Source organism: Gymnoscopelus braueri (assembly GCF_963280865.1).
Source record: "Gymnoscopelus braueri genome assembly, chromosome: 17".
Taxonomy (NCBI): Eukaryota; Metazoa; Chordata; class Actinopteri; order Myctophiformes; family Myctophidae; genus Gymnoscopelus; species Gymnoscopelus braueri.
In genome coordinates this window covers 22,390,442-22,410,263 of record NC_137617.1, presented here as the reverse complement: position 1 = coordinate 22,410,263, position 19,822 = coordinate 22,390,442, and the positions used below count along the sequence as shown (strand labels likewise).

At 44.1% G+C, this 19,822-nt stretch overlaps 1 protein-coding gene across 1 annotated transcript in view; it reads left to right on the top strand.

Annotated features, from left to right (window-relative positions):
- The window catches only part of LOC308104883 (SH3 and multiple ankyrin repeat domains protein 1-like), a gene marked incomplete at both ends in the record, with an annotated part of 34,057 nt that overhangs the window by 8,902 nt on the left and 5,333 nt on the right, over nucleotides 1–19,822 (top strand). Inside the window, 16 exon segments of the mRNA XM_080455480.1 lie at nucleotides 1,967–2,083; nucleotides 2,318–2,395; nucleotides 2,611–2,677; nucleotides 3,495–3,667; nucleotides 4,308–4,432; nucleotides 4,968–5,125; nucleotides 5,829–5,942; nucleotides 6,259–6,337; nucleotides 13,346–13,428; nucleotides 13,625–13,749; nucleotides 14,917–15,052; nucleotides 15,791–15,871; nucleotides 16,899–16,925; nucleotides 17,137–17,193; nucleotides 17,815–17,966; nucleotides 19,333–19,462. Of these exon segments, the coding sequence (XP_080311606.1) occupies nucleotides 1,967–2,083; nucleotides 2,318–2,395; nucleotides 2,611–2,677; nucleotides 3,495–3,667; nucleotides 4,308–4,432; nucleotides 4,968–5,125; nucleotides 5,829–5,942; nucleotides 6,259–6,337; nucleotides 13,346–13,428; nucleotides 13,625–13,749; nucleotides 14,917–15,052; nucleotides 15,791–15,871; nucleotides 16,899–16,925; nucleotides 17,137–17,193; nucleotides 17,815–17,966; nucleotides 19,333–19,462 (1,702 nt within the window).

The following is a 19,822-nucleotide window of genomic DNA, read 5'->3' as shown; positions in this document are numbered from 1 at the left end:
AACCAAAAGTTAATCATCTCTTCAGAGCAGCCTACCGATCATTTTCACAAAGTGTCATGAAAATCAAATGGTTTTGTTGTTCACAGTCACACAGACAGATAGAGTGGTTAAAATACCCTTCCATGCATTGCTACGGTCGGACTAATAAAAAAGACAAAGAAAAGAAAGCAAAAGAAATATGAACGCAACAAATCAGGAGAAACTCTTTCAAGCGAATCCTGCTTTCTATTGCATCAAGTTGGAACATTGCGTTTTATTATTATTAGTGTGCTCACATCAAGATGGAACACTGTGTTATATTTTTATTATTAGTGTGCAGCGTGCTCATATGGGTGCATTGCCAGTAATAGTATAGTCATTATCTCCGCCAGGCCGGAACAGCAGGGTCGGACAGTATGTTTTCACTCCTGTGTGTGAGTGTGTGTGTGTGCGTGTGTTTGTGACTACTACTACAAACTACTACACCGATCATATTTCTTGTGCACGCTGCCGGCAGGCCTAGAAAATCTCCAATCCGTCAACGACAACAATTTTTCTCAGACCCACTGTCCCTCCAGGCTATGGCACACGTTTCCGCGAGGCTATGAAGTAGAATTAGCCAATCGGTTGCTAGCTGCCCATCTGGCACATGGTATCTACTACTAGAGCAAGAGAAAGCGTGCTTCATCCGCCACCACTATTTTACAATTCGTCAGACAGACAGTGTCCACACGCATCACACACAAAGACAAAGAGAGACCACCTTGTGCACATGCACCGCACACAGAGAGAGGGACTGTGATACCATGCATACTGTACATGCATGCGCCCCGCACAAGGAGAGAGAGAGACACACTTATGTCGTATGCGCATTGGACAGACATGCCGTTTATTTAAAGCCCACATGTGCCAAAGTGACAACTTACCCTGCACACCTACTGGATGACGCACACGCATGTGTGCGCATGCACCGGACACAGACAGAGAGAGGGAGAGACAATTACCTCCTGGTACTATAATGCTGTGAAGAAGAACATTATGTAACATTGTTAAATGCAATAATATATTTTTTTTGCATTTATTCCGCCACACTGAAACTCTTTCAGCTCCGCTACTAAATGCTTCTATCATAGGCAAACAGCTTTATGCTCCAGTATTACAACTCATCTAAAAACACGTTATCAACAAAAAAATACGCCTATGCCTAGTACAGATTCTAATCAACGTAATCTTGCCATGATGACATGCCCTGTCATTTTACAAACACAATGTTTACTATAATGCAAGTGCATGCCTCCAACAACATATTGTACATGCTTTTTGGGTTGAAGCAATGCAGCACATTATCCCTGCCAATGCCACATTCTGCCTCTTACACCGCCCTAGTTAGGCCACCTGGCCTGGCAGAGATATGCGCTTGGCTGAGTGCCCCTTTCTTGTTTTTAGTAGTATTTCTGATGCATGCTTATAATTTGCATAAGCAGCCAAATGTAAGCAGCAATGTGCTTTGACCTGTAAGCCGGTTGTTGTCGTGCTACTTTACTTTGGCTTTGATCTTTCATTTAGTTTTTATTGAATGTTATTTGAGTCGCTCTGAACCTGTCCTGAAGACTATTAATTCACTCTGCTGCACAAAAATATGAGGAAACCTGTTGGCATGTTGGAGGCCCTTTTCTGTTGTTTTCTTGCTTGTCGCTGTCATACAGATGTAATCAACGCTTATTCCATCTGCTCTGACCTGTATTTCTGGAAGGGTAATTTTGGATCTAAATGTGGGTCTGAGATATATTCTATTTTTCTTTTCCCACTTAATGTACACAGTACATTACAGTACATACACAGTACATTAAATGGGTAAACGTGTGTATTTATCCATTTGCCCACTCTCTGAGTTTCATTAACCTTTATCCCGATGCCTCCTGTTACATGTTATGATCCTGCCAGTTTTTAACTCTTTCCTTCCATTTCCATCCATTTATATTGAAAGGCTTGCCAGAATGGCCTTGCCCAGCACTTGGAACACCTTCTGTTTTATGGGTCTGACACCGCTTCCCAGAATGCCTCAGGGAACACAGCACTTCACATTTGTGCCCTGTACAATAAGGCAAGTATGGAAACAGAAACAGAAAAACATACACAGTAAATCCTCAGTGTTAATTTAACTCTGAGAGTGTATAAATGTAACCAAATGTAACCAAATGGTTACATTTGGATACATTCATACACTCTGAGTTACGCAACGATAAATGAACACTGAGTATTACTCTGTATTACATAAAACTCACACTGGTAGATTAAATTAACCAAGCACTATCTCTCTCACTTTCTGGCCAATCAGGAAAGCTGTATGCGTGTCCTTCTGTACAGGGGAGCCAGTAAGGAGGCAAAGAACAAACATGGGCAAACCCCATTCCAGGTAATCAACATGTTTTGTATTAAACTTGTCTTGTCATATTTGAATTCGGAAAGAGGTGTTTTGGTGTGTGTGTGTGTGTGTGTGTGTGTGTGTGTGTGTGTGTGTGTGTGTGTGCGTGTGCGTGCGCGCTTGTTTAACCATGTGTGCAAGTGTGTACGTATATCCTGTATGTTTATGTGTACGCGTGCGTGCGTGTGTGCGTCTTTCTGTTGCAGGTCGCTGTAATGTCCGGTCATTTTGAACTTGGGGAAATAATCAAAAACCATCGAGATTCTGACGTAGGTAAGCCTTCATGTTGAACTTAGTCCCCTGAAGGGACTTACAGTAGGGTCTTATCTATTAAATATCATTAAATCCCTCTGCCTGTAGTAATGTACACCCCCTGATTCACAATTTGTAATCAACAAATATGTTTCTTTACTTAAAATGTAATGTGAGGGCGACTGGGTGGTGCAGCGGTACAGTACCTGCCCACCACCGTTGAGACTGGGCTGCCTCGAGCAAACACAATTGGCCATGTTTGAGGGTGGGAAGCCAGGTGGGGATGTCGTCCTCTATTTTGACACTAGTGGCCTCTACAGGTTGGTCAGGGTGTCTGTTCAACTGAGCAGAACTGGGAGGGATAGCATATTCCTGCACATGTGTTGTGCTCTATCTGTGAACCTCGTCATTGTCAGGTGAAAAGAAGTGTCTGGAGAATTGATGTGTATCGGAGGGGAATCATGGTTATCTACACCCTCCCCAAGACCAAAAAGTAGGGGTGGCGGTGACAGGGACTATACACACAGTGGAGAAATGGCAAAATGTCTAAATTGGGGAAATGTTCACAAATAAAACATTCCTAAGTAAAGCAAGTGAAATGCTGCTTTGCTAAAATTACAATAGAAAGTATATGGGATAGAGAGGTTTCTTCTATAAAATATGTTGACCTTATTTGTTGATTACTACCGTAACCCTCACAGTCTTCATTCCTCTGTCCCTCCACCTCTCACTGTTATGATGCACTCCGCCATCTCTTCAACCACCCCCCCCCCCCACCCACCACCCCCCACCCCCGCCACAAACCTCAATATCACCCCTCACACACCTCTATCCTCAGTGCCCTTTTTGGAATCCCCAAAGTATGTTCCCATACGCCAAGAGAGTGCCCGCACGCTGCCTCTCGCCCTGCTCCAGCCCCATCCCTTGCTGCGAGCCAACAGTGATAACACCATCCAGCCTGACCCCCTGGCACTGCCCAATAAGACTTCAACCAACCCCTTCCCTGCACAGGTATTCAGAGGAGAACGTCGGTGGATGTTGTCTTCCATGACCTTTATGATGTTTGAGACTGTAAAGCTGTTGAATATGTTGCCTGCTCTGTTAGTCTTCTCTCTCCCACTGCACGTCACTTCAAATGTTTTGTCTTTTACAAGCACCGTTTGAAGTCCGTCCGATTATTGTTGCCAGTACTGTCTCTCATCATCTTGATTTTCTAGCATCAAACACGTCTTTTTAAATCTTAGCTGATTTTGAAACCAAATCCGATTGTTCTGATGTGAGAAGATTACAATATATAGTGTTGGAATAAAATACCACCTGTCTTTTGTGTATTTCTCCGAAAAATGCATATGTGTGCGCCCGCTGACATCAAACATGTTTTTTTGTGTCATCAAGCGTACATATTACTGTTATTCTGGGACAAAACAGAAAACAGCTTAGACACAGCACAATGGAGCTGATCTCGATAACTAAACTTGCTTATCAATGTCAACTCAAATCAAACTTCATCTGTACGATACGTATCATAAATAGGGCAACTCAATGTGCTTCACAGGAAATTACATGTGAAAAAATGCCTAAATGTACAACAGTAACATACATTGCTGGCTTTCGCTCCTTATAACATGAAGTGCATTGTTTGTATCTGCAGCGCAGAGCGTCGGTGGGCATGAGGAGCTCCAGCAGCCCCCGAACTCGGACGCGCTCCCCCTCCAGGGGCAGAGGAGTTCACAGCGACACCGAGGAGAGGCAACGGCAGCCAAGAGGCAGGCAGGGGTGAGGAGCCAATGATGGGATGATGTCATAAACCAGGGGTCTTCAACAGGGGGTCCGGGACCCCTAGGGGGTCCTCAGATATACTGCAGGGGGGCTGCCAAATCTTTGTGTGATTGGATTTATTTTATTTTTTTACATTAACCACTTGAACCCTATTATCCCTATTCTGAAGAGTGAACTTAAGCCAAAAATAGCACTGCGAGGCGTTGTGTGCTTGTAGATCTGCACATAAAACTGTGTTAATAAGAACGTATTATTGATCATTAATAATTAGACATCCCAAACATCTGCAGTATTAACCTGTGATAAAAAAAAACTCCCTCATCCTTCCAGACTCTCATGTTGTGAGATCTTTCCTGTGGAATGTATTTTTTTCCTGTACAATGTATTCTTATTAGAGTCTTATAATCTCTCCCACACTCACTTTCTTTCCCTCCCCCTTTCTCTCTTTCTGTCTTGGTTTCTCTATGCCCCTCTCTCTCTCTCTCTCTCTCTCTCTCTCTCTCTCTCTTTCTCTCTCTCTCTCTCTCTGTAGTGTGACCTCAGGGGGTCAGACTACAGGGGGAGGGGGTGGTGGGGGTCAGATGAGGCGTATGTACAGTGCGGTGCCTGGGAGAGTGTACATAGCCACCCACGGCCACAATGCCAGTGGAGACAGAGAGCTCTCCTTCAGCAAAGGAGACAAAGTGAAAGGTGAGGAGTCAACGGGGCAGGTTCAGAGTGCAGTGGTGGCAAAAAGTACTCACATGTTTTACTTAAGTAAAAGTATCAATGCAATGTAGAAATACTCTGTTACAAGTGAAAGTCCTGAATGAATTTACTTGAGTAAAAGTACAAAAGCATTGGTATCAAAATATATTTAAAGTACAAAAGTGAAAGTACTCATTGTGCATGTGTCCCATTTCACAAGTTCAAGTTTATTTGCACTATTTTCACAAGTTCAAGTTTATTTGTTCACAAGTTTATGAAAATCTTTTGAAAATAGCCGATCTACAATATATCTTGTAGATCTGCTATTTTCAAATGGCCGAAATGTATATATGGCTGAAGTGGTTTGTTTTGCAATAATAATCAAAGTCCAAAAAGTAACTAGTAACTAACGTTTTCAAAGAATTGTAGTGGAGTAAAAGTACAATATTTACCTCTGAGATGTAGTGGAGTAGAAGTAAAAGTACGGTACTGAAGACTGGAAATACTCCAATAAAGTAAAAATACCTCAAAATTGTAGCCTACTTAAGTACAGTACTTGAGTAAATGTACATAGTTACTTTACATCACTGTCAGAGTGTACATTTGTATGTCTTTCAGTCTCATCATCTCTCTCTCTCTCTCTCTCTCTCTCTCTCTCTCTCTCTCTCTCTCTCTCTCTCTCTCTCTCTCTGTCTGTCTCTCTCAGTGTTGAGTGTAGGAGAGGGAGGCTACTGGGAGGGTACAGTGAAAGGTCGAACTGGCTGGTTCCCGTCTGAATGCGTGGAGGAGGTGGCACCACCCAATAAGGACAATCGATCAGGTGGGGCAACATCAGTGGGAGGTCTCAAGGCGGGAGGACCAACATCCATCAGTATTTTTGTTCATTACGTTTGGGGGGATATCAGTATTGACATAAATCTAGGGGGTGCATGGTGTGACTGCACACAGCTAGCCATACGGTATATGTGACCGCCAGCATAAGTACAACACAATGCATTCAGTGTGCATTTGTTACATTCACACGCGTTGCTAAAAAGGCAACACGTCTATAGAAAGACAAAGAACGTGTCAGGAGGAAATTGGCTGAAAGTTGTGATGCGCCCACATGTCACTGTGTGCCTGTGTGTCTTTTTCAGATGCACGCAGTGAGAAAGCCAAGAGGAAGTTGTTCCGAAACGTCACTGTGGGAGCCTATGACGGAATCGATGGCCCCAGGTAGGAATTGACCAGATTCACATGTTGGCTATTTTTGTCATACTTTAGTGGGAAACTCCATTTACCCCCTCCCCCCAAGGGTATGAGCAAAATGTCACCGTGTGAATATAGTCAATGGATAAAGGTCGGTAAAGGTAAAGGTCATAGGGATGCTTTCCCCTATGACCTTTACTACCTGCAATTACTACAGTAAACAATTAGGATGATCAATAAATGCCCTCATTCTTTTCTGCTGACAAATGACGGTGCTGAATAAGTGTCTGTCTCATCTTTACATTATGTGCCTGCGTGTGAGTTTCATTATATGTGTGAAAGGTGCTATGTATAAAGTGTATTATATTATTATTATTATTATTAGTAGTAGTAATGCTAGTACTACTACTAGTAGTAGTAGTATTGTCCTTTGAACAAACTATTTGACCAAGAGTAATAAGTTAAGTGCAAGTCAAGGCAAGCAGTAAGCTGAGCCTCTCTCAGTTGGGTCAGTGTGGAGACAAAGCTACATTGAACCTCCTTGACTGCTGTCCCCCATGCTGGGGTTCCAGCTGTGCTTTGTCACACGAGTGGAAGGGCAGCATCTCTAGACTGTCCGTGCCGCTGTTTTAGCTGATAGGCCTACTGGGAGCACCAGGTTGGCCAATGTGGTTGTTATCGTATTGTAGATTATGCTGGGTTGACAGTTTTACACAGTTGACAATGAGAGAGTGTGAGTGTGTGTGTGTGTGTGTGTGTGTGTGTGTGTGTGTGTGTGTGTGTGTGTGTGTGTGTGTGTGTGTGTGTGTGTGTGTGTGTGTGTGTGTGTGTGTGTGTGTGTGTGTGTGTGTGTGTGCGTGTGTGTGTGTATTTGTGTGGCATGCTTGTGTGTATGCTCGGATGCACACCTGCCCGCCTCATTGCCTCCGTATGTCTTCATGTCTTCTCGGCATGCGTTTGTTTTCAGTTGATTCTAGGCCAAAGTGTGGAGTATATGTTTCTGTATTGCTCTGCTGTACAGGCATATGTACTGTACTGTACTGTACTGTACTGTACTGTACTGTACTGTACTGTACTGTACTGTACTGTACTGTACTGTACTGTACTGTACTGTACTGTAGGTGCCGAAAAGCACAAAAGGCAGGTGTGTCAGTTCAATTCTGTTCCTTCCAGACTCCAAGAGGGGGGGAAAAACACATTTGGGTTGTGTTGTCCACTTTCATGCTGCCAAGTCTGCGTCCTTATGCTTCACTGTTTCCTAGTGCTTGTTTTCACCGAGGAGAATAACGCCATAAATGGTGAAGAGGGTTTTCCTTCTCTGTCTCCCCCATCGCATCTGTCTGATCCGCTAGCATCATACTGCAGCCCTGCCTCAGGCAGCTGCAGTTAACTGGCCTCTGTGTATACAGTATTTGCATTGTGTGTGTGTGTGTGTGTGTGTGTGTGTGTGTGTGTGTGTGTGTGTGTGTGTGTGTGTGTGTGTGTGTGTGTGTGTGTGTGTGTGTGTGTGTGTGTGTGTGTGTGTGTGTGTGTGTGTGTGTTTGCGCGCACGCACGCACTCACATATGCACATGCATGTGTCTGTTGGGACGTGCAGGTTTGTGTGTGTACAGTGTGTACATGTGTGACTATACGTACGATATGTGCATATATAGTATGTATGCATGGCATGTGTGTGTCAGTCTGCTTACTACGTGTTGTTGTGTGATTTTGTGTACACACACACAAACCATCCCACTAATGAGTCATGCCTACGGGCCATTGCTCTTACTAGTCACCTTCCCTGGAGCGTACCATGGCTCCTACCCACTGTAGTTGACACATTACACCATACCTTGTATAATCTTGAGTGATAGTTTAACTCTGAACAAAAATAAAATCTGAACGTACAAATGTAGCCAAGGATTGTACATAAAGATGAAAACTCAATATATCTATGCATGGCAAGTAGAAATTGATGTTTATTGTGATATGGAATATGGTAACAGAGGGATGAAGGTTAAGCTTGAATATGCTGAATAAAATACTATGCACCTTGAGTGTTGCTGTTTTCGGCCAGCCAGTTTCTTATCTCTGCTGTCTGACAAAGTGTCACCCTCATCAAAGTGGCATCACCTCTGTTTTGAATGGAACTAGATGATGGTGACTAGGTTCACCCCAGCCGGAAGTACAGTAGGACTATAAGACTTGTGTTAACTGTGTGCTGGTGTGGTTTTATCCATACTGCAGCTGTGCATTTGGTAGAATGTCAATTAGGTTTTCAAATGGGAGCATTAGCCCGTGTTGAGGTGAGGGTGCTGTTTCAGTTTGTCAGAGAATGAGGAGGGAGAAAGGAGCGTGCGTGCGTGCGTGCGTGCGTGCGTGCGTGCGTGCGTGCGTGCGTGCGTGCGTGCGTGCGGTGTGTGAGAGCGTGTGTATGAGAGCGTGTGTGTGTGTGTGTGTTTCCCTGTCAGTCATTAAATCCAGGGTGGCCATCCTCTCCACTGTAAGTGAGTCTGTGATACAGCAGGCATGTACAAATACACACATGCTATCCCTGCTTCCTACCCCCCTTGTGGGTCCTGATATCTCTACCCATCCCCCCATCCACACCCGCACATTCAACACCCCCCTTTATTCTCAACACCCCCCCATCTCTCTCTCTCTCCCTTCTCACATCCCTCTCCCTCCATCTCTCTCTCTCTCTCTCCCCCTCTCTCTCTCTCTCTCTCTCTCTCCTCTCTCTCTCTCTCTCTCTCTCTCTCTCTCTCTCTCTCTCTCTCTCTCTCTGATGCAGCCATCTCTGATGTTCTTTCATGCTCTCTCTCTACCTCTCTCTCTCTCTCTCTCTCTCTCTCTCTCTCTCTCTCTCTCTCTCTCTCTCTCACACACACAATCTCTCACACTCTCTCGCACGCGCACACAAGCGGGTGCTGTCTTAAGCATGCGGGGTGCAGGCACACTAGGCCAGCGCCTTCTCCCTCTCCCCCGTCTCTCTCCGTCTCTCTCTCTCACTCTCTCTCTCCTCTCTTCGACTGTCGCGGCTCTCTCTCCCGGCTGCATTCTCGCTGCTGGAAGACCGACAGGAGGAGGAGGAGGAGGAGGAGGAAGAGTGCGAGGAGAGGGAGGAGGAGGAGAGGAGGTGGTGGTGGTGGTGGCGAGCGCGCGGCTGAGCGAGGAGGAGGAGGAGGAGGGGGGGGACATGGCAATGGGGGGATGCGGAGAGAGAGATTTGTCTCTCTCTCTCTCCCTCTCTTCTTCGTGGCCATCACTGGGCCCCAGAAACAGGAGCGTGTGGTTCATATACAGGTAGCGGCTGTTTCCTCATTCATTGGCTGGCTATGGATGTGAGGAGAGCACGATGGAGAGAGGGGAGAGGTAGATGATGCTATTGAGAGGCCGTGCTTTTTTTTTCTCAAAGGCGGACTAATAAGCTATATATGTATTTTCTCTGTGCGTGCGTGCATGCATGCATGCTTGCGCATCTGTGTTCATCTGCGTGTGTCTGCGTGAGTGCGGGTTTCTGAGTGTACGTGTGGGTTTTATATGTGCGTGTGTGTAATTGTCCCTTTCCTGTTCGTGTGAGAGAGCGAGAGACAGAGACCGAGAGAGTGAGAGAGAGAGAGAGACGGAAGTGCCTATTGAATGGAGACGCAGCATGTTTATTTTTTAGGCTCCATGTATTTGTGTGTGTGTGTGTGTGTGTGTGTGTGTGTGTGTGTGTGTGTGTGTGTGTGTGTGTGTGTGTGTGTGTGTGTGTGTGTGTGTGTGTGTGTGTGTGTGTGTGTGTGTGTGTGTGTGTGTGTGTGTGTGCGCGTGCGTGCGTGCGTGTCTTAGATTGATATAGATTCATTTATACACACGTCTTTCTGCATCTACACGCGTGCATCTGTGTGAGGAGGGGAGTATGTACAGTATTAATGCATTTCACTGAGACGGTGTGGGTGTCATTCACTTTGAGTCATGATATGTTTTTCATTCACCAGGACGTTCCATTTCCATTCCATGTATCTTTTCATTTTAAAGTACCATTGTTTTTTTCTATCAAATGTTGTGTGTGCATTTGTGTGTGCACGCGCGCACGCATGCACGTTCGTGCGTGCGTGTGCCATTGTATCACCGAAGATGTGTGTTGCAGTCTCCGGAAGGTGGGGTGAAAGTGGAGTTCACAAGTGGAGAGTGTGGTTCGTTCATTATTCTTGCACATAATTTGACGTATACCGGAAGTGTGAGTGTCATTATGTGTGTGTGTGTGTGTGTGTGTGTGTGCGTGCACATGCACGTGAGTATGTATCTACATTCTACCTAGGTGTGTACATTGAATGTGTATGTCATTTCTACGTAGGCGTGTATACGTCATAGTGGCTGATTCACTGTCCATCATGTTTTTGCACATTACTAACACAAGTCCAGTGTTTTACTCGTGCTGTACAGTACACGGTGTGTGTGACTGGGTTCTGTGTCCACAGCAACAGTTCAAGTCCAGTGTTTCACTTGCGTCTGTGTGCTGTACATGGTGCGTGGGCACTGTCTCCATATCGCCGGCTCAAGTCCAGTGTTTTACTAGTGTATGTGCTGTATATGGTGTGTGGGCACTGTCTCCACATTGCCGGTTCATCTGCATGTACTGTGCGTGCAGCACGTAAATGGTTAAAATGCTGCCTTTTTCTCCTCAGTAATTGTGGATGTTGAGAGGATGACTCAGGAGGCAACATAATAACACTGCTCTCTAATAGGCTTAGAGCTCTGCTCAGGCCACTGCTGGAGAGATCGCACTATACACTGTAAAATGAAATCCTACGTGTTAATTTAACTCTGAAAGTGTGCAGCCAATGGACCCAATGATCCATTGAGTTCCATTTGCACACTCTACTGTGTACCAGCCAATAGCGCTCGCTTAACCAGGGACATTGGAGCCGTACAGGGCCACAGTCAACGGGAACAACATTGGACAACATTCTGAGTGTTCCGACGTGTCGTCCTCAGTAGCGATTCAATCAGGGACGTCAGAGGGCGTTACATGGCTCTTCGTGTGAAGGAATTTAGATTCAGGTTGTCCCACAACTAGCAACACTTCTCAATCTTCTTGGGAAATACATTTTGACTCCCCCATCCCTCCCCCCCCCCCCCCCCCCCCACACACACACACACACAATGGATGGAATACCTGGTGAATCCGTCCACCCACTCTGTGTTACTTTGATCTGTGGAGAGGGAGAGCATGATGGAGGATAGGGTGAGAGAAAAATGAATGAGGTGTGAAGAGCAGATGGTTGGCAGGCGGCTGTGCGTTGGCGAAACAGCAACATTGATGGAGAACGCACGAGGGATGGACCTCGGCGGGGGGGGTTCTGTTGCGGGCTAAAAGTTGTGTCTTGGCATAAAGTCTGGCCTGTGAGTTTAAGCCGTCTCTGACTCTCACAGCATAAACCTGTCCCACGCTGTGTTGTACAAATGCTATTAAACGATAAGAAATGAATGATTGAACACTTTAATTACCACCATTTTAGTGTTCTTAATTAACAGTCAAAGAATTTGGTATAATTTACGCATTTAATTTAATATCCTTTAATTCGGAACACCCACTGTGATTGTTGGCAAAAGATGCAGGGAAAACATTTCTTCCCCAAATTGCCAAGACTAATAATTGCCGTTATTGTTATTCATCATGATCACAATATGTAGTCAAACAATGAGCGATGTCATTTTAGCTGTAATTGTGCAGCTCTACACAGCTGGCATGATTACACATTGTTGCTGGATTGTGCTTTGTATGGAGTGACATGGAATATTGCTATCTGTGCCTGCATAATCTAATCCATCAACACCATAGTGTCATGGTGGATACATGGGTATTTTATGTATTTGTAAATTAGTGGTGGTGTACACTTACGTTTATAAATGCTACATCCAACACACTGCTATAACTCACACAGCTTGAAGGATGTATGTATGTAAACTTGTATTTACTGAACACTCACCCTGTTCATTTCACAATTCAGCCACTTCAGGGAAACAAACACACTTTGTGTGCTGCACATTCAATTGGAGTCAAATGTCAGTTTGATTTCACTTGAACACCAACTAATGCAGAGATGAGACGTTGTGGAAAGACAATTCCTATAACTCTCCTTCAAGTTGCTCAGCACAAGCTCCAGCCTCCGGGCTCTCTGACAGACCCGTGGATTGAGATTGTAGAGTAGAACTCACTGGGTCGTGAGACATGGGTTGAGTGAGGCAGCTCGGAGTCCAACGCTGGGTACCATGTAAAGGCACGGGAAACCTATCCAGACATGGTAATAGAGTGATGAAACAGCTTGACTTGCTGGTCTAAACGTGCCATAACACTACTCCCACTGTCTCTCAACGAGATCATCAACACGATCATCACTGACTTCTGTGATAGCTCTCAGAGCTCTCCTGGTCTGTGGTCTCTGTGCAGGAGTAGTGTGGAGAGAGTTTAGGGGAGTGTTGAATTCCCTCCTGTACATCATTTGTGTCATCCATGACCAGCAGCGCTGCACTGGAATCAGTAAAGCAGCAGGCCTGCTCGCCAAGGCCGCCTGAGGCAGTGATGAAAGCTAATACAATGATTTAGGTGCATTTGAAAGTTTCCGTCATTGTTGAAGTGTATGTACATAAACCACCCCACCCCCCCCCCCCCCCCCCCCAAATCCGCCATCCCCCCTCAGGCGCCGCGCTAGTCAGCGCTGGCTGGAATACGCTAAAGTACGGATGGTCCCGTGTGTGTGTACGTGCTCTTCACCCATCATGATACTAACCCCCCCCCCCCCCAGCCCATCAACCCCCTTGTACGGGTAGTGCTACTTGTATGACATACTCAAACCTCCCATCTTTTGGTGCAGTGTGATTTCATAATGTGATGCAGTATAACTGTCTCCCACATTCAGAAAATGCTTTATTTGCATGACAATGAGACTTTTCTTTTTGTTGCTAAAGAATTCATATAGCTAGCACTCTCTCTCTCTCTCTTTCCTCTTCTTGTGCGTTCCTGTCGTTCTCCGACTGCTGTCCTCCTTCTTTATTCTCTTTAAGTGACTACATCATTAAGGAGAAGACAGTACTCCTGCAGAAGAAAGACAATGAGGGTTTTGGCTTTGTGCTTAGGGGAGCAAAAGGTGAGCCGGCACCTGTCCTCCTCCAAAATTAACCCCAAATCCCTCTATCTAGACGTCTCATTCTCTCATAATCCACCGCTATCCCTCCCATTGCCCCCCTCTCTCATCTAATCTTCCCTTTCAAACCCACTTGTTTTTCTTATCGGTCACCTTTTTTGTTGTTGTTGCTAAACCTCTCTTGCCTTCCTGTCTCCAGCTCAGACTCCCATAGAGGAGTTCACTCCGACGCCAGCGTTCCCTGCGCTGCAGTACCTGGAGTCTGTCGATGAGGGGGGTGTGGCCTGGAGGGCAGGGCTAAGGATGGGGGACTTCCTCATCGAGGTAGGGACGCGACACCCTCCAGAGTGGCATTTAGAGTCGACTCACAAATCAAGGCCAACACGGGGAGCTTAAGAGGGAGCCTTTAGCTGTGATGATGAATAATTAGCACTAGCAGGCAATCTGCTGCTCACTCTGAGCCCACGCAAAGTCCAATTTTTAACCTGTCCATTCAACTCTTTTGAGAACTCAAGGGAAAACAGTAACAGTGGTGGAGGATGCACATGAGGTGCACAGCAAAATGTGATGCCGCGTGTGGTGATTTGCTCAGTATCAAAGGTTCTGGCTTAGTTAGCTGCAGCATGTGCTTTCAGGTCTTTAGGTTTTTGCCATTATACCTGTTCTGATTTGACAGTGTAACTTGGTTCATTTCACACACCGCCAACATGAAGACGCCAGCAGCTACCATCTACGTTCATTGTATTTTAGGCTTTCGGCTGATGCTCGTATACCCACAGTGTTAGTGCGTCTCAGGTCCTTATTCTGATCTGTCCTATCTCCTGCATCCTAACTCCTTCAGGAAGTTGAAGTCGGTTGGCCATTTTGCTCCTCATGTCAAGTTTCTTATGGCTGCTCAAAGTCAAAGGAGATAGGAATTGGGATTAGGAGGCACCAGTAGGAGGTAGGAAACCCAAGTTCTTGCTACCAGGAAGACTTTCCTTAGCTGAACAGCATGGTGTGTGATGACCCGCCCCTCCAGCTGGCAATATAACGCCCCTTCAAGGGAGGGGGCGTGTCACCTGTGGTGTTGTCATCAGAAATGGACGTCAGAAGAATTTACATCCCACTACTCCAAACAATGTCCTCCTTTCCTCTCCTCTTCTCGTTTCCTACATGCTTCCTCAATGGGAGGGACTACCATGCAAGGACAGGATGCAAGTGTAGGCAATGAGGATTTAACTTAAGGACCTGAGACGCACCAAGATTCAGTGTGTTACACAATGTCACTTTTACAGGCCATATGAGTGCAGCTTTGATTGGAATTTGGACCGGTCCGTTTTGGGACACTATAGCCCACCGCGATACCTGCCACAACAGTCTCACAACAGGAGAGCATTGGACTGTCATTATGCCATCATATCACTCTTCATCTCTTCTCCAGCTAATACAGTGTGATCATGTACATCATTTGTTTATGATGTGATGGTTGTGTGTCTGTGTGTCTGTCAGGTGAATGGCCAGAATGTGGTTAAGGTTGGCCACAGGCAGGTGGTCAACATGATCCGACAGGGTGGCAACAGTCTCATGGTTAAGGTTGTGATGGTGGCTCGCAACCCTGAGCTGGAGGACACTTCCAGGAAGAAAGGTACAACACTCAACATTTAAGAGTCAGCAGTTGTTGTTTTCTTGTTTGTTATGATGAACAAAGGGTGCAGTGCTTTCTAAGAATTGCTTGAATTTGTTTCTGTGTACTGAGAAAAGGGGTCAGGATTTTACATACAAAGTACATTATATATACATGTGCACTATACATAGATTATCACAGTGGTGTTTGTCTTTGGTTAACTATCTGAGGGCAATGATGAATACCAGGTAATCATTTGTTTATCACATATCCATAGCTTTATATTATTCACAGAGACAACGAGAAAATAACATGATCAACTCTTTAATTGAATAGATAGATTAATATTACTGTCAATGAGGATGTGCCACAGCAGATCGCTCGCCATGAGAGTTCAGTTGAGCAGTGGCACTTTTGCGCGCACTCATTGGTCAGCTGCCATATTTTCCTTAAGGAAAATACAGGAGCTGACCAATCAGCACAAGCTTATGACACTGCTTTTATCATCCCCCCAGGGTGATGTGGGTGATGTGATACACATACACAAATGTGTGATACACATACACACATATTTATACAGATATAAACAATGATTCAGTACACTAGATTCCGCTTTTTATGGTTATGATGTGATGATAAAGCTGATTGCACGCTCATTTCACTGTATTGGCTTGTTGTAACATGGCTGTGACTGGTGGCAGCACATGTACACCAGAGCACTAAACATTAAGACTGTGTTTGGCTGGATTCCTCTGGCAGCTCCTCAGCAGACTAAAAGGCTGACTCCTCCTGCCATCGCTATGCGCTCCAAGTCGATGACATCAGAGCTGGAAGACATGGGTAAGAAAGACACTGGAGGAGAAGAAAGGAGAAAAGAAAAAAACAAGGGAGAAAGAGTAAAGAAGACGAAGAGTTCTTCAGTTGCTAGGATTCTGACCTTTGGAAGAAATTTTAAATTTATTTCGTGCCTAAATGTTTATTTTGCAGCTAAGTTTGGTCAGAGTGGAGAGAAGGTGAAACTTTAATGATGAGGTAATTTGATCAAATGTTTATTCAGTAGCTACATTAAATCCTAAGGCAGATCTTTTTAGATTGTACAGAAAGGTCCCTTGGGTCAGAAACAATTTCAGCTCAGTGGCACTAAGATTCTCCACTGAGAGCAATACTAATGAAATTCCTTTTTGTGAGGATGATGGGAGCTCCTCTAAGCAGAGAGCCCCTACCCCCACCCCCCTCCACCAGTTGAATGGTTGGGGAAAACGCGGCATTAAATATTAAGGCGAGTTTATTTGGGGGGCCTTGGAAAGGATCTGCTGTAGGTGCGATGTCATTTTTTAATTAGCAATGGCATAATGAGGAGGACCGTGTAGATGAAGGTCCCTTCACAGAGACACTTGTGAAGGGACAATTCTGGGATATTAGCTGTAAGTGAGAGAACTGGCTTTAGGTACTGTATATGGTGAGAGCATACATTGCAGTACAGAGAATTCTAGACAACTTCATACTAATGGCTTGGACACTGTCAATAACACATATATTCACTGATATGCTTTTCTTTTCCTCCTCTCTCTATCTTTTCTTTGTTTCTTTCTATCTTTGTTTCTTTCTTTCTTTGTTTCTTATGCTGAACAAAATCTGCCACTAACAGTGGAGAAAGGTGGGAGAATCACGGATATTTGACACCCCCTCATACCCATTTCTGTGTTCATCAGCCATCACTCCCACCACATCAGCATTGTCATCATCCTAGTGTGCCCCCGTACCGTATGTATTCCATCCCTTCATCCACATGACACTGATGGCCGATGGCCATGTCACACTTTAACCCAGTTCTAATTCCTGTTTCTCCTATTGTTATATGTCACAGCAGCCTCTCCATGGAAAAAGAAAGCAGGTGATTACGGTTCTTTAGCTTATTTAAAAAAAAACTCCCATCAGCCCCTGAACCAAAATTAAGGGTTCATTTGTGATACGTCGCACGGCCGCGTCGCTTGACAAAAATAAGGGTTTTCATTTGAAATTTTCATTTTCATCAAGCGATAAAGCCAGAGTGTCACCTCGTTTGATGCTTAGAGGACGCCTATTTTATGTTCTTCCTCCATCAGAATACGAGTCCACTCAGGCTCCTGACAAGAAGAGAACGGTTTATCAGATGGCACTGAGTAAGAAATCACCCCTGCTCTTGTCATGTGCTGTTAGAGGATGTGGTTGAACGTCTATTAGAGAAGTATTGACCTGTCAACCAGCTGTCTGTTGTTAAGAACTTTCAAACTGGCGTCCCCGTTTTGGGCATGTTATTATAATTGAAAATGTTCCAAATTATTCAAATATATAAAAAACAAAACAAAGGTTGCAGGTCTACAAGCTCACAACGCAATGTGATGCATTGTAAGCTTGTAGATCTTCTATTTTTGCTATTCGGTATACGACGAAGTATGTAGGGCTCAAGTGGTTAAGAACTGATGTTTATCTGTATGGTTTATGTTTGGGAATTTTATATTTCAATGGCTTGAATTGAATTGAATTGAATCGAAATGAAATGAAATGAATTGAATTGAATTGAATTGAATTGAATTGAATTGAACTGAACTGAACTGAACTGAACTGAACTGAACTGAACTGAAATGAACTCCCATGTATTTGAACTGCAGTGAGTGCGCTATTCAATTCAGTTGAATGGAGACATCCTATTATTGTTTGCACCAAGCATGACTACACTGTGACTCCATAAATCTCCTCTATTTCCTCGCTTGCTCTCCACTCCCCCCTCCTCTCCGTCTCAGATAAACTGGATGAAATCCTGGCAGCGGCCCAGCACACCATTACATCAGACAGCCAGGGTCAGCGAGGTCACGGTGGCAAACGGGAACGGGAACGGGAACGGGAACGGGACCGGGACCGGAGCAAGAGTGTTGTTCCGAATGCCTCCAGTGAGGTATTGTTGGAAACGGTTGAAAACTATGATCAGCGTTCTTATGTCTGACAAGCTCACAATGCGTCATGCTGAGATGCGTTGTGAGCTCTTATAAATAACCTATTATTGTATAAATAACCCTTCACTGTACTTTCAATGCGTTGTGTCCATTTGTGAAATATTTAACGGTCGGCACTCATATCTTCTTATGAATTGGAAGGCATTGGATGGTAGATCATTATAGGTATTTATTGTGCATTCATACAGTAACCCAAAACAATTGACCTCTTATATATAGCTACTGTACATGTGAAAGTGTTCCTTCCAAAATGCTGTAGATCTGTTTGTGAAAGCAAACAATTGCAACCAGAAATTCACTGGTGCAAATCGGAAAAACACAGATGGTTCTATCTCTCAAGACGTTTTATAATTAAAGGTCTGATGATGACTCATAGGTTTAATAACTAACCAAATGACAAGTCTGTCTCTATTTCTAGCTAGAGTCTCTGTGTCCAGGCAGAGACCTTTTTTCCTACTGTTTCAGTGACTTTAAATATTCAAATGTTTCACTGAAAATGTCATCCCCCAATTGGTCATGCCCAGGCATGTAGGCCCACACTGAACTCATGTTAGGCCAAAGCCTGGTTGCTGATTGGCATCCATTACAGTGGCTCCCTCAAAACCCCAAGACATATTTCCATATATTTGACAGATTCCTGACATCCATTGCTTTCCATCTGTTCTATCAGTGAGGTGCTTATTGATACCTTGTGCATATTGAATGGAAGATATCTCAGTTTGATCATTCAATGACATCGAGCACACTATCTATCACAAGATAGTCTCAAGTTGGTCTTTAACTCCATGGGTCAACACATTTTGATATGATATTTATCAGACTTGACATGGGTTTGATATTGATAATCATTGTGAATTTAGTTTTTGTCTTACACTTGACTTGTGTTATAAATCATACAATTGCTAGTGACCTTATACAGTGCTGTCTCTTTAGTTAAAGCTCGTAAAGTGATGCTATAGCATATTTTTCATGTATATGAGATTTATTTCCATTTCAGAAACTGAACTTACAATACATTCTGTCCACCACTTATAAACCTTGTTATAAGTTGTTATGCATGACCATAAATACTTAATACAAAGCCTATAAATGCATTATAATGTCTTAGGAATGTGCTTATAATGCATTATAGACATTGATGATTATAGACCATTCACTCTGTGTCTCAGAGGTGGACTGTGGATGGCTTGAAAATGAAGGTGAACAGGTAAAGGACAACATATATGTTTTTATTGGATATCCAAATCCCTGTTGACCCTCCTCTTTCTCTGTGACTTTTTCTTACTGTATGTGTTTCAACACCTAAAGCCAACCTATGAGCAGCAGCAGTCATCAGCGAACATGATGCAGTCCGGGCCAGGTTTTGGCTACAACCAAGCTCAGTTTCCGACCAGCCACGGACCTCAGCATGCAGGCATAATGCGACAGAAATCTATTGGTAATTCATTGCTTATAGAAAGACATCACACATACCGCTCAGGGAGTGAGCTTATCCAGACGTTTTGATTGATTTTATTTCCATTGCTTGGGATTTTACACATCACGTTACAGTAGTAGTGGGACAGTCTCATTTACCCCATTACAGTTTCTGTCAGTACTTGGACTGTTAATTAGATGAAGTTGTGTTTAATATTAATATTAATATTAGTACAGTCATCATTCATCTCCTACTTTTTTGTGTAAAAAAACATTGAGTCATGAAAAGAATATCAGTAGCCTACAGTATATTCATGTTTGTTGTTCTTGTTTCAAGATCCTGTGTTTTGTCATAATTTGTCATTATTGTACAATATTAACT